This window comes from Sciurus carolinensis, chromosome 11 (genome assembly GCF_902686445.1).
Source record: "Sciurus carolinensis chromosome 11, mSciCar1.2, whole genome shotgun sequence".
NCBI classification, from domain to species: Eukaryota; Metazoa; Chordata; class Mammalia; order Rodentia; family Sciuridae; genus Sciurus; species Sciurus carolinensis.
This window is the reverse complement of record NC_062223.1, coordinates 66,017,264-66,031,436: the sequence shown is the minus strand read 5'-3', so window position 1 is coordinate 66,031,436 and position 14,173 is coordinate 66,017,264. Positions and strand designations below refer to the sequence as shown.

Genomic DNA, 14,173 nt, shown 5'->3' with positions numbered 1-14,173 from the left:
AGAATTTAGATTTTATCTTACCTAAGCAGGAAAGTTGCACAATACTTTAAAAGAGATAGTGATAGATAGAATTTGGTAGGACATATAAAAGAAAACATGTCATGATAAAATGAGTTCATTCCAGCACCCAGAAATAAGAACATCAGAAAAAACAGGTTTATTTCCAGCGGTGGCGCTTGCCTATAATCCCAGCAGATCTGGAGGCTGAGGCAGGAGGATGGCGAGTTCAAAGCCAGCCTCAGCAAAGGCAAGGTGCTAAGCAACTCAGTGAGACTCTGTCTCTAAATAAAATACAAAATAGGGCTGGGGATGTGGCTCAGTGTTGAGTGCTCCTGAGTTCAATCCCTAGTACCAAAGGTTTATTTCCATTTATGGAAAATTATTAAATAAATTACATAAAATAATTTATGATTCTTTTCAATAGACATCCAAAGGACATTTGATAAAATTCAACATAAATCTTGAAACTTGGAAGAGAAAAATGTTACTTTGGGAAAAAAATACATAAAATAATATAAAATATGAAACAATGTCATATTTTATATTTTATTAATATTACATATTGTATGATATCAAATAATATAAATATCAAATAATAAATACAATTTTAAGTAGCATATGTAAACATAAATAATAGTTATTTAATATGCTTCTTGAGGAAAAAAAAACACTAAAAATATCCAATTTAACAAAAAAGAGAAACAAGGCAAATGTTCTCCTTATCACCTTATTATCAAATTAGAGAATGCTGACAAAGTAATAAAACATGTACAGGCACAACTGGAGAAACGTATACACATGCACATACAACCAGGACAAAGGGTGAGTTGCATAGAATAAAGACAGCAGGTGGGTTGATTAAAAAAGAAATGTGTTCTGCCCAGTGGCCTCTGAAGTTAGACACGTCTGGGTTTCAATCTGGCTTTAGCAATTAGTAACCACATGACTTTCATCTCCCTAAGCCTCAAGTTCCTCATTTGAGAAAGGAGCATAAGGCCACGGCACTTACCAAGGTTATTACAAGCATTAAGTTCAACATTGTCACATGCCCACTCTAGTTATAGTAACCACTCTAGTTATAGTAACTGGTATATAACGATACACCAGTTAATCACTGTAGTAATTGCTCCACCATGTTAATAGTAATGTTTATTATACAAGAAACAGAACACTGAACAGCATTCATCTATGCCACTAATTATCAGCTAGACAATCTAATGAAAAAGAGTCTTCTTCATAAATAAACAGGCAAAGTATAACTCACATAGAATTTGCCTCCCTAAGACACAAGGGTGATGCACATGAAGAACCTCAAAACTTTTAGGGGCAGAAGAAAGGAATACCTAAATTAATAGGACAAACCCTGTGCCTGGAAGAGAACTACATGTTTGCAAATTTAAAAAGGTCTATAAATTGTAAGACAAACAAAATGTGGGCAGTTCTTCTGAATCCAATGTACAGGTTTAGAGCAACCACAATTAAAAATGTTATACAAAATGGTATCAGTTTCAAGAGGCTGAGGAACATATTTAAAGACCCATTAATTGGTTTCTGGGCTGGGACACAAACTCAGACCTCCTGAGTCCTTGTCTAGTTACTCTTGCTGTTATTTTCACTGACTCTATTCTTGAATATTCACAAGTATTCTGGGAAAAAAGAGCAATGGGGGAGATCAAACCCCACTGCACACTATCATGAAAACAGTGATTATAATGTGGCATTGATCAGGAACTGGGGTTAGTCTGTGTTATGTATCCAAAAGAATATAAAATATGCCATGGAAGAAACATAAACACTTAAAAATATGACTACAATAACAAGATCTTAAGCCTTAAATACTTATATCTCAAAATGAGGCTCAGTGATATTAACAAAGATATAGGTAAAAAAAAAATCAACCTAATGAAAATAGAACTATGTTCTCACACAGAGTATTTTTATAATGGTTAAAAAAATGGAGGACTTCTCAAAGCAAAAGAAACAAAAATGATTATATAAAAACTCTGTAACTTCTCTAATTCATTAAAAAGCAAAAAAAAAAAGATAACGTAAAAATTATCGAGAAAAATATAGCCAACAAGGAGTTCATACCTGTCATGTATAGAGGTTGCATTTATTACTAACAACAACAACAAAGCCTAGGACACAAATGGATACATGACAAAGAAATGAGGAGCTGATTCGCCCCAAATGAAAAAAGAAAGTAAATATTTCAAAGCTTAAAATTTAAACTTACTAGCAAATAATTCAATAATAATGAAGTGACATTTCACACTGGTAATAACAATACACCGTAATTGTCATTCTTCTTATTGATTAGCTGGTTCTTACTATACAGTATTCTGGTCAATAAGAACCAAAAGCAAAAAAGATCTGGTCTTGCTTAGGAGAGAGACATACATATACACTGGAGATAGCATTACACACGGGAGGCAATTTAATAAATGCAAATATTTCCACACTTTTGAACCAGTGAATCTCAAGTCTGAGCATGTGCCAAGGGAGTAACAATAAAACAAGGAAGAAAACTATAAAACCTACAAGTACAAAATTGTTTATAGTAAGGTCGTTAATCATAGTTAAGAGAACTGTAAACACTGAAATGCCCAACAATAGATGTATCAGTACAACAGGAAATATGTGCCTATTAATGATAAATATGAGGACAAGTCAAGTTATATGGAATTAGTTTTGAATTAAGTGAAAATAAAGTAGAAAGTATATGTATACCATCATACTGACTTATAAATATGAGTAAATATTGGAAAGTATAACAATTGTTGCCTTTTCAGAATTGAAAAGGGGTTGTGGGTGAAATTTTAAGATGTTTTTCCTAGTGTTTCAAGTCTGCTTTAATAAGCAAATTTTTTAAATTCAAAGGAGAGAAATGTTCATTTTAAAAGATTCATCTAATGATGGTAAATTTAAAAAAAAACTTAATTTTTAAAAAATGTTGTCAGGAATTTTTCTTTCCTGAAACCTCTTTGTTCATGTTGAATAGGTGGGTGTTTGTTACTTTATTTCAGACTGGGGGCTTCCAACTCATTGGTGATACCCAGAACACTTGCACATGGCAATCCATGAACGGAGGCTTCTGCGCTGTCACTAACCATGGACAGCATGCAGTGGTCACTCTGTGACACCTGGGGTCCACTGGGGTGCCTTAGCACCACAGAGGACAAAGAGGATTCCTCTGCACCTGGAGCAGCCCACAGACCTCTCCCCAGCTTAGTAGCTTTCTCTGTATCAGTTTGTCTGAAATATCATATGGCTATGAAGACATTTCAAAAGTGCTCATGCAATGGCAAAACCATGCAATTTGAACTCAGGAGCTCTTTAGGCCTCACTTTCCTCAATTGTAAGATGAGAGCAAGAATCACTGCCTTTTTAGTCTATTGGGAATGAATAAAATCATAAGTGCAAAATGACATATACTCTGGAAGGCACATTAGAAAAATGTTTATTATGATTACATTAAACGAGGTAGGATATAATATTATATAAGAGTTGTCAAACTCAGAGACAGAAAGAATTGTGTTTTCCAGGCACTAGGTGAGGCAGGAGAGTGGAGCTAGTGTTTAATGGGCAGAGTTTCAGTCTGGGAGGATGGAAAAGTTCCGGAGATAGATGGTGGTGGCAGTAGCACAGTCCATGCTTAATGCCAACAGAACTGTAAGCTCACATGGCAAAAATAGTCAACTTTATATTACTTGTACTTACCACTATAAAAAATTAATAAGGGCCAATCAAAGTAGGATATGGCAGTGGATCCAAAAGAAAGCAAGGAAGCAGGGGGTATTTCAGAGCTGATTGGACTTATCCACTGCTTTAAGGAACAAATACGATATGATGGGGAGTGGAGAGGAGGTGGCAGGAGGCAGAAATGGTGTGGACAGCCACACAGATGCAAGAGGGTGAGTGGCCCCTGGGAGGAGGTATCAGGAAGAGGGCAGGTCAGAGCCTGGCCTGCTGGAAACACTGACCCCTCTGAGCACACCTTGTTCCTCCATCCCACCTCAAGGCACTATGATTATAGATTATTTTTATGCACCTGTCTCACAAACTTCCCTGTGACAACTTTTGCCATGTCTTATACGATTTCATTCATTCATTTATTTAAAAATTACTTATTCAAGGACTGGTAGATATAGCTCAGTTGGTAGAGTGCTTGCCTTGCATGCACAAAGCCCTAGGTTCAATCCCCAGCACCACATAAACAAACAAAACCTTATTCAGGACCTAGTAATGCCAGGCATTTCGCACTAGACACACACACACACACACAGTTCCAGACAAATGCCCACCCTTGGGGGTTTCGACTCAGGGGTAACAGCTGACACCAGACAATGCTTAGCTACCAAGCACTGTTTCAGGTAGTTCACAAGTGCAGCTCTTTAATCTTCTCAATAACCTTTGAGGCAACCATGATTACTCCCATTCTAACGTGGCTGTGCGGGAGATCAGATATGGTGAGGTCAAGTAGCTTGCCCAGGCCATGTGGCTGGGCAGTGGCAGAGCCAGGATTGAGCTGGACAGTCCTGACTTGCAGTGGGGCTTAGTGCATGGGTGCTAAAGAACAGGCCCAAAGATGGGTGAGGGGAATGCTGGGAGCAGGACTGGATCCCAGGGGCAGATGGAAGAGGGTCAGGACTCCACTGGGGCCGGTGGGAGATGGAAAGGTTTGTTTTCGGATGATTGTGGCATGGGGGTGGGTAGGGCAGTGGAGACCAGGAGGCCAGGAGGAAGGGACTTGCAGGCACTCAGCAGGGCGAGGCTGGGGTATGGACTTTGTGGTGACAGCAGATTAGAAAGCAAGAGATGGTTCTGGTGCCTTTGAAAAGAGGAACTGGTCTATTGGGGAGGCTTCCTGGGTGTGAGAGGAAAAGGCAGGGTCAAAAGTTCAGGCCTGGGGCACCCTTCCAGACCCATTGCTGCTCACAGGGCTCAGGCAGCTGGCGGGAAAGAGACAGGTTTGGGGTGCTCTGCCTGGGCAGGAAACACCATCCATTTCCCTCATTCGTCTGCAATACTGAGAGAGGGCCTGCTCTGTGTCTGGCGCACAACCACCCCTGGGATGGACCAAGGCCTTGGGCGGGAAGTCTAGTGTTCACATAGTTCCCAGACTTGATGGGGCGGACAGCTCAGCACCGGCCTGAAGCGCACCTGCCCTACCCACCTACCTTTCTCCTGCTCAGCCGCTTCACTCAGCTCAGGAAGCTTGAGCCCCACCAGGTTCTGATTTCTCATCAGGATGTGTTCCTTTGTGGGAAAAGAAAGGCAGCATTTCAGATGGTGGCAGCAGGCTGGACATCCTGGGTTCCCTCTGTGGTTCTGTGACTCTGAACCAGGCTGGGAAACCCTGGGGCAGCAGCAAGGTGAGTGGACAGGCATGGCATGACGAGATCTGAGGGCCACCAGCTCCTCTCCCAGCCTCTGAAGGTGCCTGAAACCCCATTAGTGCCACATTCCTTGGGTCTTGTACTACCCTTAGTGTGGTCTGTTTTTCTAAGAAGTCCGTGGGCCTTAGGGTAACTGAACTGCTCGGCCACACTGGAGGACAAAAGAACTAGGGACTTGGGGACAGAGGGTTCCCTGAGTGCACATGTGGCTGCTCCTGCTCCCTGGTGATCTCATGGCTGACGGCACCTTCCCGCCCTGCTGTTCTAGGCAGGGAGGACCACTTTCGGGAGTTGTCATCCCGTCCTACCATCCGTTCCTCAATGGACTTTCTGGCACCTCCAGACAAAGGTGGCCTGAGAATTGCTGCCTTGGTGCCTCCGGGGGCAGAGCTGGGGAGAGCTGGGATGCTGACCACAGGTATGTGGCGTAGTGAGGCCCACACCTGCTCCAAGTCGGGTAGCACCAGACTAGGGCCCTCGGCTGGAAACTTGGAGCAGAGCTCCTTCCCGCTTGACTTGTGCCATCAATAGATTTTTCACTTGAGTTATTAAAAGCAGGGCAAAGAAGGAAAGGAAGGGGCCAGCAGAGGGTGCTCATGATCCAAAGGGAAGTCGGGCCAGGCCCTTTACCTATTTCCTTAGGAAGCTGGAGGCCCGCAGTCCATCAGCTCTCAGCACCCTGAACCGGGGCAGTGGGTGGGGTACTCAGCTGCCAGGGTAGCAGTTAGTGGCATGGGGCCTCCAGGTTGTCTGCAACTTTCTTTGCTGGATGGGAGCGCAGTGGCTTGTTGCCTAGGACTTTGAGGCTCATGAAGGCAAATCCCTGTCTGTGGAACCTCTGGCTCCACCTGCCCCCACAGATGTGGAACTGTGGCCCACTATGGGTAGCTCTTCCAGTGCCTGTTCAGGTCCACTGGTTTCCTAGGTCTTTCTGGTTAGGTAAGGTTTTCTCTGTAAAATGTTCACACTGGCAGCCAGGCCCCAGCTCCCAGAAGCCTCCAACTTAGAGCACCTGAAGGATTTCTGAGTAAGACAGTGGTCAGCACTGGAATGTGTCCCTCTAGCACAGAAATGCCCTCACTTGTGCCGGAGTGCTATTGGGTTCTTCATTTCCTTTCCCGTCCCACACTTTCTTTTTAGGGGAACCAGGGAAACATTGTCCAGTTCTAGGCCCCACCCCGTGGAATCCCAGTTGCTTTGGTCTGTGTCTGGGTTGGCCTTCTGGAAAAGAGAGGGTTGGGTCATATTTCTTTATCCTGTTAACTCTTTTCTCCTTCCCTCGGCCCTCTCTCGCCTGCATCTCTGGACATCCTAATCACTCCTTGCATACATAGTGTGGCAGCCTATGGACAACCATTGTACCTAGGTTGATGGCCAAAGGAAGTTGGGGGCACCATGGGCATTGGAAGAAATTCACCATGGAGGGAGCAGCCTTCATTGCCCTCATCATATTTAACCAAGGGCCTCAGATCCAGGCATCAGAAAGACTGGGGCTGGGGAGATAGCTCAGTTGATAGTGCTTGCCTTGCAAGCTCAAGGCCCTGGGTTCAATCCCCCCAGTACTGCCAAAAATAAGAAAGACTGGGTGCTCTTACAAAAGAAAAACCCTTCTAATCCCAGCCTCCTCCAGTCCTAGGCACGACCAGCCTCCATCAGGGGCTCATTTATGAGACACTAGCTGGAGAAGAAAAACAGCCCAGGACTGACAGTCCATGTGTCTCTCCACATACCCACCTTCCCCTAAAATATGGCTTTGTTTGGCAGCTATATCCTAAAGTGACTTCTGCCTATTAATAGGTGTAAAGTGTACCTGAAACTGGGACTATGAAGAAAATGTCATGCAAGTGGGCCTGGCTTCTCAGAGTAGGGAAATTTAGGGCCCCTGAGATCTACATCCAGGTCAGAGCTACCCTGCCCCAGGGTCCATGCTCTGCCCAGAGGTCTTTAGCCTGTGAGGCACCCAGCATGCACACCCCACCCAGCTGGCACCTAGAAACCCACCTCACGGAGTTTGGTCAGTTTCTGCATCCGCACGGGCTGTACTTGTATCTGGAAGTCTTTAAGCCCAGGAGTCTTGGCCAGCTTGCCACTGGCTTTGCCTGGAAACCGCTTCTCTTCCTCTGCCAGAGGCAGCTTGGCAAGCACTTTCTGCAGTCGGGGCCCTGGCTCTTCGGGGCCACTGTCCCAGGACAGCCCCCGTATCAGGGGTGGCCGGGACACAGGGGGACGCAGCTCAGCTTTGGAGCCAAACTTGGATCCCTGGGGCTCTCCAGCTGAACCTTTTCCCTGGGGAGCTGGTGAAGCCACCCCTCCTGAGCCCTGGGCTGGACTTCTGGGCAGAGGGTTGCCCTCCCTGGCTGTCTTCAGGAGCTGCCTCCCCAGCTCGCTCTCCGCAGGGCTAGGCTGGGGGCTGTTCAGGGCCATTTTCCCACTGTTGCTTGTGCCAGAAGTTGGGCCCTTGGGTGTAGCGTCAGGGTGCTGAAGGGGATCAAAGTTTTCCTTTTGTTCTATTGTAAGCTCTTTGGACTTCTCGACTGTGGGAGAGCGAGGGGCCAGCCTGCCCTGAGACACTTTCCTCTGGTCATTCTGCTTCCGGTCAGCTAGCCCTTTGGGAACATTCTGAAAGAGACAAGGTAGAGTTGGAACCCTGAAAGCAGGCCGAGGAGGAGATAGAGACCCTGCCAAGTGGCACATTTGTGTGTGTACGTGGGGTATGGATAAGGTGGATAAGGTCTGAGCCAGCAAAGGGGCCACACAACAAGCCTGGGATTTGAGAAACAGTGAGGACAAGGGGACCTGCAATTTAAAGCCAGTCAGGAACATGTCAAGGTCTAGGAGCTAAGGAGGAGAGTGGAATATAGGGGAGCTCTGGCTACAGCTCAGTTGCCCCACATTCAAGTCCTGGCTCTGCCTGGCAAGGCCATTGGCCCTCAGGAATCACATTCCCCACCAGGTTTATGAACTCTGAAATTATATGCAAATGTACGTGAATATTTGTGGATTTCAATATTTTTCTGGGAAGAAAATTCACAGTTTTTAATAATTTCTCAGAGCATTCCATGAACCAAAAGAGGGTAAGGGTCCTTGCAAAGTGGCATCTTACTTCTCAGAAGTTCCAAGATTCTGCACCCTCATTTCATTGCCTGCTTTGCAGGGAACATTAGGGTCTGTGTGTGGGTATCTGTGCTGTCTTGTGTAGGTGCTGAATCTCCAGAGGACTCTATCCCAGGCCTAGTTCCAGACAAGACTGTATTCTAGCCTGTCCTCCACTCTGCCTGGAGTGCTCGGGCACCTTGCTCTGAGCAGGCATGGGCACTTCTATTGCTCATCAACAGAGATGAAATCTTCCTGGATGTCTCCAGGAGGACCCCAATCAGGGGTTGGGACTTTTCTATACATTCTTTGGAGCTGAGAGGAGCATCAGTCTTGCCTGGAGTTCCACCTGCCTCTGACCAGCAGCCTGACTGAATCCTGTCTCCCCACCGGCTCCACCTCATGATGGGACAGAGGAATCTGCTGTTTGCCCATCTCCACCCTCCACTCACGTGCCCACATGCACACACACTCGCAGGCTGCCCGGGGGCCAGCTGAGGTCATCCAAATGGGACGTAGCTCAAACTCACAGGCTCGACAAGGTGAGGTTCAGAGACAGCGACTTCATCTTCCTTCTGCTGAAGGAAGTGAACACAGGTCAGCCTGGATGGGAAGAGGCTGGCTTCCTCTTGAACTGCCACAGGAGGCCTTGCGGTGGTGTGAATGCCTTTCCCCGCCCCAGCACCCAAGCTAAGGTCATGGAGGGCCTCCCAGGAGTGAAGAGGCGAGGGGAGAGGTCTGTCGGCATGGAAACACCACAGCCAGTGGGCACTTACCTGTGGTGGTGCTCCTGGCAGAGGGGACTGTGAGCCACCACACACATCCAAACCTGGAATGGTTGACACAGGAAGTGATGTCAGCACCCCAGACTCTCATTTGTCCCCTTAGCAAAATCACAGCCCTCCCTGGGATGCTGTCCCTTAGCAATCTCAGGCCTGAGAACCAGACACACTGCCATTTGTCGAGTGCCTCTCACAGGCTGACCAGGTTCTGAGGTGGGTCCTCACTGAATCCCCGCAGAAACCATGAGGAAACTGAGGCATAGAGTGACCTCAAGGTCACATGGACGGGAAGCGTCGGTTCTGCTTTCTGGGGCACAATACCCCTCACCCTTCCCTCCCCTGCTGGTCTGAGGGCGTGGCTCTGGACACAACCAAAGGAAAGGGAAGAAACCAAAATGCAAAGAGTGGCCCACACAAGAGGGCTTTCCAAATAAGCTCTGTGATGACTTCTCTCTGAGCCCTCTCTGGGCAAAGAGTGCCCACCACTGCCCCCTTCCCCTAACCTTGTCCCTGTCCTCACCTAGCCTGGTGTCTTCGACTATTCCTGCCTCCACACACCGGTCCCAAACCCCAACAGATGATCTGCCTCCTTGGGGTGACCTGACTGGGTCCCCTGAATGGGATGGCTGCAGGCTGGCAAAGGCCAGTGGGAAGCATCCTGGTCAGGCTGAGCCAAAGGCAGAGAGAGATGGGCTGGAAAGCGGGCCTCACCTGGTGGGGTGGGGACTGTAAGTGAGCTGCTCCTAGAGTGTGTGGGAGAAGCTCCTGGGCTGTGGCGCGGGGAAACGGCTGTGGAATAGACACAACAGGCTGGCATTGGTGAAGGGTTAGGACCTCCACCTAATAAAATGTCCTTTCAGACATTTCTCACTCCTGGGGACTAGGCCTGCAGTGTCAGGGTCAGGGGTGAATTCTGGACTGCCATGTAAAGCTCCTATTACAGAGCAACTCTCTCTGCTGCCAGCCCAGCACAGGGGCCCTCCAGTCATTTGGGGAGTGGGGAGATCACATTCCTCAGTCTGACTTCAGAGTACCTTCCAGAAACTGAGTACCTGCTCTTATTCAGCAGGTAAAGCCCCAAGGGCTGCACTCCTAGATGTAGGACCCTCCGAGGCCTAGGGGCCTGAGGACAGGTGAATCACAGCCTACCCTCTTGGAAGCAGGGCTCCACTGCAGCTGGGGCCTGGATCTTCCCTCCTTACCCACCACCCACCCAGCCAGCACCCTGTCTCACAGGGGCTCAGGGAACCACTTAAACTCCTGGCCCTGCCTACCTGATGGGGAGTCTCCAGGGCTGCTCCTGGACTTCCTCCCACGGCGGGTTAAGAATCGCTCACTCACTGACTTGGCTTCTTCCAACAGGGCCAGATTTTTTTTCTTGTCCTCTTCTGAGATGTTGATGTCTGGCAGCTGGTCATTTACCAGGTCAATGACATGCCCCGCAGGGTCTGCAGAGGGAGAGTGAGCTTGGAGTGAAAGCCACTGCATTCATGGTCCTGGGCTGAGAGGCCCTGCCACCCCACACCTCATCCCAGAGATAACACAGCCGGAAGAACCTCAGCTCAGCACTGGTGCGTGAGAGGATTGCTTGGAAACAGACAGCAGCTTCCTCAGCTGGCCTGGTCTCTCTGTGTAGCCTATGGCTATGATGAGTCCTCCGTCACAAATGTCACAAGTAGTCATGAAGCCACCTTGGGGTTCCAAACTGCCCTAAACTCTGCTGTTCAAGGAAGGACACCCAGGCTCCCCTCTCCTTGCTCTCCACTCCCCCTGATGTATTCTTCCTCCTGGGCTCTATTTTTTTTAAACAATCTAGTGAGCTGAAGTTGTGGAAAAAGGAAGAAGGGCAAGGATCAATTCCATGGTCACCTTCCCTCTTCTTTCCTCAACTCGCATGGTCAACCTCCCTCCTTCCCCCATCTGCCCCTTCTCTAGCAGCTCCCCTGGAGAGGGATACCACCTCTCACCTCCGTTCAGTAATATGGGAGTGGCTCCGCACACCTCCTCTCCCCACCTACCGCATGTCCAGCCACCCAATCAAGTCCTGGCATTCACCTGTGAAATCACTGAGCCACTCCTCATCTTTATGAGTGCTCAGGAGCTCTTACCTGAACAAACACATCGGCCACCTCATAGGTCCCTGTCTTCAGGTCATCCCCTCCATTCCATCCTTCATTCCTGTGAGGGTGACTCTCTAGCTCCCATAGCTGACCATGCCATTCTCCTGCTCATCTCATGGGGACTCCTCAAGGTCCTCAAGGTAACATCCAAACTCCCAGCTGGGTCCAGCCAGCCCATCTACTGACTCCACCTACTCCTGCTGAGGCATCTCCACCGAGCCCTCTGTACTGGACTTCCTCCAGCTTCCCCAGCCTTCCTTCTCATTTCTGGAAGCAGCTCCTCATTTTCATTGGTGAAACCCTTCTGGTTCCCCGCTACACTAGTTAGGAAGGAGCTAACCACCTCCACCCACAACCCTGCCCCAAGTGCCAAGGAAAAGAGTGGAAACACCGGTCTTGGTCAACCAAGGAATTCTATCCATGTGTACACAGAGATTAGCTCATGGACAAGTGAGACCAAGCAAAGGCAGTCATGGGAATTGTGGGGTGGGGGGCTGTGGGGAAGAGAAACTCTCTTTCATTGATAGAATGAAAGCTTAGAGTTGCTAGTGTTATTTGTTACCAAGTATGAAGGATCTGCCAGAGAAGAAAACTAACACACAGGAAAGGAGACTTGAGAGATGGACTGGGAAAATGACTAATACCTCAGTTTGGGCACCTGGATCCAGCACTACCTGAAACCACAATCCCTGGCACTTATTACTTACTATTATTATTATTATTTTGATGTAACCTAGTGTGAACTGGATTCCCATCATTTAATAATGTCCGACTAAGACAGCAGAGCACTTAGTTGCCAACATGGTGCTCTGTATGGTGACTATTTCCTACCATGTCCCTTCTTTCACCTGCAGTGCCTTTCTTCTTGCCTTGATTTTCCTAGCTTTTCTGTGATGGCCATTATAATCTTGTGTCCTGATTACATCTGTTCACTTTCTTGTCTCCTCATAGCCCGTGACCAGTATGAAGGCAGAGGCCAAGACCATAGCACATCTATGTTCCAATGTCCCAGGGAAGACTGGGAGAAACCTCGGGGGAATGAGCAGGTGACCGGGTCAGTCAGTCCAGACACACCTGGACCTAGATGTGGGCCTTTCTAGAAGAGCTGAAGGATTCTGCCCCCTGAGCCCTAGAAATCAGCATCACCCAACAGTCTCTCCTTGACTTCCTTATCTTCCTCTTCATATCCCCGTCTTGTCTTTTTACCACGAGAGACTGAAATCAGACATGGTACTTCTGGAGGCAAACATGAGGGACTGGTCCACTCTGCCCTCTGGGCTCATGGGGCTGGGCGGCCTTGAGGAGCAGGACAGGAAGGTGCTGCATGGCCAACGCCAGACCTCAATCTTACTGTTCAAAAACAACTTCGAACTGGTCCAGCCCTTACCTACAGAAGTCAGTGAAGCCGTGGACACCTTCAGGTGCCGGTGAGACAGCCTCCTGTGGGGACTGTGAGCTCTGAAAGTCAGAAGGGAGTCAACTCATTAGGAAAACAACCTGGAAAAATTGCCAGATTATTCCTTCCATGACATCCTAGAGCATCATCTTACATGCATGTCCGGGGTCCTCTGACTATTATGTATGGTATAATATTATGTATATCCATTTCTTGTATCCTTCTTTGAGTCCACTTTGCTATCCTGCTGGTTCCCTGAGGGAAGTAAGTCTTTGACATATGCTCACTATGTGTTTATAGGATAATTCTCTCTTTGATTTTTTGGAAATTACACCTAGACAATCTCATTCCACCTAGACCAATGCATGGGCCAGTACTGTGTAAAACACACAGTGACATCCCTGTGCATGTGAGCAGGGTCCCTCCCAAGTGACCGTCTTGCACATAGGACCCACTATGGCCAGGGGTAGGATTCTGCAGTCAGAGATACACTCTCAGGTTTGTCTGCAAAATCTGGACAGTTATTATGAGAAAATTTCTGTTATGATCCTGCTTTTACTTAAAGACTAGCAGAATGCAAAGGGCCAAAGCAAGGAGAGAAACACCATTTTGGAAGTGGGGGAAAGATAATGGGAAAACCTTAACCTGTCTCTCCATTGTGAAAAACATTTTCATCAATAAAGTGATGCAAGAAAAAAATGATTTGTAAGAAATAGTGTTATCTACTCCCACATTCTTGGAAATCCTGCCCATCAGAGCACAAGGATCAGGCACCTGGGATGTGTACCTGTTGGCCAGGTTTTTGTCAGCGTCTCCTTCAGGTGAACTGGCATCCCCAGTCAGGACAATTGTAGGTGGACTGTGAAATATTTCTGCAGAGGGAGGGTCCTGGTGGTTTAGAACAAGAACACAAAAGGGGTTAGGCCTGGGCTGGTGGGAGCTTCCAGGGCCTGCAGCTGCACCATGGCACTCAGTGCCATCGGAATCAGTAGACCAATGCAGTGTACTTGTTGGGTTATGCTTTGTTGAGGCATAATTGATAAATAAAAATTGTGTATATTCAAGGTGTACAATGTGATGTTTTGATATACATCTACATTGTGAAATGATTATCACAATTAAGCTAATTAACATATCTACAGCGCAGAAATGTTGACAGCAGAGCCACCTGTGAATCCCCATGATTCATAGTGGTTGAGATGATGGAAGAGGCTGAGCTATTAAAGCATCCATCCTCCCACATAGGAATTTTGCAGATCTCATGACCTTCATGATCTCATGAATTTTGCACACCTGTCCTCATGACCCCAGGGCTCCAGTCCCTCCAAGAACACAGATACCCATCTTCCTGAAAGTGATATCCAGGGAGTTTCCCAGAAAGCA

The 14,173-nt window shown here is 47.4% G+C and overlaps 1 protein-coding gene across 14 annotated transcripts in view; it reads right to left on the bottom strand.

Annotated features, from left to right (window-relative positions):
• Positions 1 to 14,173, bottom strand: part of Irag1 (inositol 1,4,5-triphosphate receptor associated 1) — a 110,684-nt gene that overhangs the window by 41,271 nt on the left and 55,240 nt on the right. For 5 of the 14 annotated variants that reach the window (XM_047518281.1, XM_047518280.1, XM_047518287.1 and 2 more), the window contains 8 exons: positions 13,578 to 13,678; positions 12,782 to 12,852; positions 10,549 to 10,722; positions 9,986 to 10,063; positions 9,269 to 9,321; positions 9,023 to 9,070; positions 7,401 to 8,018; positions 5,181 to 5,259 (listed from right to left, as the gene is read on the bottom strand). In XM_047518281.1, coding sequence (XP_047374237.1) covers positions 5,181 to 5,259; positions 7,401 to 8,018; positions 9,023 to 9,070; positions 9,269 to 9,321; positions 9,986 to 10,063; positions 10,549 to 10,722; positions 12,782 to 12,852; positions 13,578 to 13,678 — 1,222 coding nt within the window. Of the gene's footprint in view, positions 1 to 5,180; positions 5,260 to 7,400; positions 8,019 to 9,022; positions 9,071 to 9,268; positions 9,322 to 9,985; positions 10,064 to 10,548; positions 10,723 to 12,781; positions 12,853 to 13,564; positions 13,679 to 14,173 lie in introns of all 14 variants that reach the window. The other 9 variants (XM_047518290.1, XM_047518291.1, XM_047518292.1 and 6 more) reach the window with 6 other exon arrangements.